Genomic DNA, 3,150 nt, shown 5'->3' on the forward strand with positions numbered 1-3,150 from the left:
TTCAATTAAGTGGATTGAAAGAATGGGGGGGTGGGGGTTAAATATCCCCACCCCTAACAGAAACTGTCCGAGAAAAAGATGCATAATTAAAAAAACTATGGTAATACTTCTAAAGTAACTCAAAAGATGAGTGGAGTGGGTCCTTAAGTGTTCTTTCTTTTAGTCTCCTCACATTAGTAAAGGTTTAGACCAGAGGTCTGCAACCTTTTTTACCTAAAAGAGCCATTTGGGACAGTTTCTTCTTGACCAAAGCTGAGAAAGAGCCGCAAAGTCCCCTTTTACAATTAAAAAATATGTTTTTGTAACTATTAAGCCACTCATTTAGAAAATGCAGCTTTAAAACATTTACAAAACAGCTATATTTTCTTTTTATTACAGATGTAACTTATTTTAACTTGTTCAAGTTCATTTCAAAATAAAATGCACCCTGGGTCAGTAAGATCCTCCTGATGCAGCAAATTAATGCAACAAAGTCAAAGATGGAGTTTTTTATCATGACATTATTTTTTTCTCTTTTTTTTCTCTTTGTACTATCAAATAGAAACATGAATAGAAACAAAAAAAATCTTGTAAATGTAAATACTAGTAAAGGATTTGAGAAAAAATATTGTAATAATAAACATCTTTGACAATAGATTAGATATTAGACAAATTAATTAATTTGTTTGCATTTCTCTTCAAACCCAGAGAGCCTCCATGGCGGCTGCATGTGGCTCCGCAGCCTTGGGTTGCAGATCCCTGGATTTAGGCTGATCAGAATTTTTCACAGTCAACTGGTAAATAAATCCATCCAAAAACAGTGAGTTCCTTCAGAATATCTGGACTATCTGCTATGAGAGGGACTAAACCGACACGAACATCCTGCAGCTTCTAACGCTCTCACTGACTGGAGATGAGTTGGTTCTCTACATACGTTTCCAACATGTCCAGGTAGATGTTTCGGGTGGCTGGATGGTTGGGACCATTATTCCCCTATAGCTGTCTTTCTTTGTGTCCCCTTCCTAATTTCTTCATTCTTTCCACACATACGTGGAGTTCTGTCTCATAGACCGCTGCTCCCGAGCTAATTTAGAGTAGCCTGTAGCTTTCAAACCTTTAGTCGCCCCTCTTTCCCTTACGGATGGCCTCCGACTCAGTAGCAAGGCCTGCAGCCTGTTATTTATAAATCTGGACTGTATTCGTCTTCGCCTGTCAGGAATGGTCCCATCCGTCAGCCAGTGAAATAACCCCGAGGTCAGTTTTTTTATGAACCCGGCTTCTCTGGCCTCGCTCTTGAAGAGCCCCGTTGGTGAGGGTTTGGCGGCCGTCTGACTCGCCGCTTCTTGTGGTTTTCCTCCCGCAGGTGGACAAGCTTGAAGCCTCCGAGTCTCTGAGGAAACAGGAGGAGCAGGCCACCGAGTCCCAACCCATTGTTTACGGTAAGACGACCCAGACTCCAGTCCTCGTTCGTTCGGGCAACGCCGCCTTAACCGCCACCGTCTGTCTGTTGCAGGCACACCCCAGCTCATGCTCACGGCGGGGCCTAACGTGGCCGTGCCCCCTCAGCAGGCGTACGGCTACGGCTACCCGGCCGCCCCGGGCTACGGCCAGCCGCCACAGCCCAGCTTCGGCTACGGCATGTGAACCCCCCCACCCCCCGACCTCCAGCTCCTTTCCCCCCATCTGTTATCTCTTTGTGTTCACCTCACCAGCTTCCCATGGTCCTCTACTCACAACAGGGGCCACAAGCAAGCAGCAGTCCACTCTGGTGTCCACCACTTTGATTTCTGCTCTTCTTCCTGTCCATTCAAGCCACCTCGCCTCATGAAGGACTTCTTATTTGTGTTTGAGAGAGTTCTGACCATGTTTGTTTTCACATTCCATATTTATTAAATAATTTAGCCTGTTTTTTTTGTGTGTGTTTATACTTTGTGTTTTTTTTTAAGTGGTTTGTGCAGAAGTGGACTTGTTAAACCTTTGAAGTAGGTGGAGGAGCATCGGATTTTGCACTCATGAAGAAACAGACGTCTGCCGTACTGACCGTGTGATCGGCTTCCATCGTCTCATCTGTCCGTCTAGTTGTATATTCCTAAAGGGGGGGTGGGGTTACAAATAATATTAAACATATAGCGCCATTGAAATGGCTACGACTAGTAACACTAAGTAATGATAGTATATTCTGCACAGGAGTGTCGCTTTATGGAGTTTAAATGCATACAGAAGTATGTCACTGTGTGACTGAGGGGGTGTGTGTGTGAGCGCGTGTGACCTGAAGGTCTAAAATTAAAATGAAAAAAATAAAAAAAAGTCGGTAACCCGCCCCGCCAGCCTGCAGAGGGCTGTCCACTCCACCCTCCTAGATATTTGCTCTTCTTCATGGCTCCATGTATAAGGTGACCTCTTGTGCCGTGTACAGTGTTTGTGTGGGACTGTGTTTGTGTACCTGCAAGGACGGGACCACGGTTAGCCGCCTCCCCCCCGGGGGCGGGGCTGGACCCGTGTGCGTGTGTGTGTATTTACTCTGAATCCTCTTCCTGTGTATGCCAGCTGTTACCGTGTTTTCCCTCGGTCTCCATAACCTTATTTTTCCCCAGAATGACAAACTGGAAACGACCCCCCCCCTCCCACCGGGCCGGTGGGTCCCTCCGTGTCCATAAACACTCCTGTAGGTTGTGTGTTTAGATGGTTATGATGAAGAAATAAGGTCTCTGCATCCAGGTGTTTAAGAATGGTCTGGAACGAGAGCCTGATATTTACCTTGATGTACTTCAACTCCTCCATGCTTTAAAGCTGTGTGTGTAAAGTGTCATCCTAACCCTAAACATAAGTTTGATTCCTTTTGGTTGTCATGGATATTAATGATGAAGAGGATCTGTCATTGATACATGAAAGAATATGACTTAAGTGAAAGGGAAATACTAGCCTAAATAAAAGTGGAAAAAATAGCCCCAGTCTCTTGTGTTTGTGTCATCATGTGTTTGTTCCTGAACAAAACTCAGCAGCAAAGTTCCTCTAAAATACACTTTATGTTGTTGTAATATTTAACTGTTAAATAATTACATTTTCTATACATACCAAGTTCCACTTCCTTTACACCTTCCTTTCAAAATAAAACGTGTCAATTAAGGTCCTGCTACTGCAGTAAATTTACTCAAAGATAGAAACAAGTCG

The 3,150-nt window shown here is 44.1% G+C and overlaps 1 protein-coding gene across 2 annotated transcripts in view; it reads left to right on the top strand.

Annotated features, from left to right (window-relative positions):
• The window catches only part of LOC112153358 (clathrin heavy chain 1), a 27,972-nt gene extending 25,048 nt beyond the window's left edge, over nucleotides 1-2,924 (top strand). For both annotated transcript variants that reach the window (XM_024283530.1, XM_024283531.1), the window contains 2 exons: nucleotides 1,343-1,418; nucleotides 1,493-2,924. In XM_024283530.1, the coding sequence (XP_024139298.1) occupies nucleotides 1,343-1,418; nucleotides 1,493-1,623 (207 nt within the window). In that variant the 3' untranslated portion in view covers nucleotides 1,624-2,924. The remainder of the gene's footprint in view (nucleotides 1-1,342; nucleotides 1,419-1,492) is intronic.
• Nucleotides 2,925-3,150: the final 226 nt, after the last annotated feature.

The sequence above is a fragment of the Oryzias melastigma genome, linkage group LG10 (genome assembly GCF_002922805.2).
Source record: "Oryzias melastigma strain HK-1 linkage group LG10, ASM292280v2, whole genome shotgun sequence".
Classification (NCBI taxonomy): domain Eukaryota; kingdom Metazoa; phylum Chordata; class Actinopteri; order Beloniformes; family Adrianichthyidae; genus Oryzias; species Oryzias melastigma.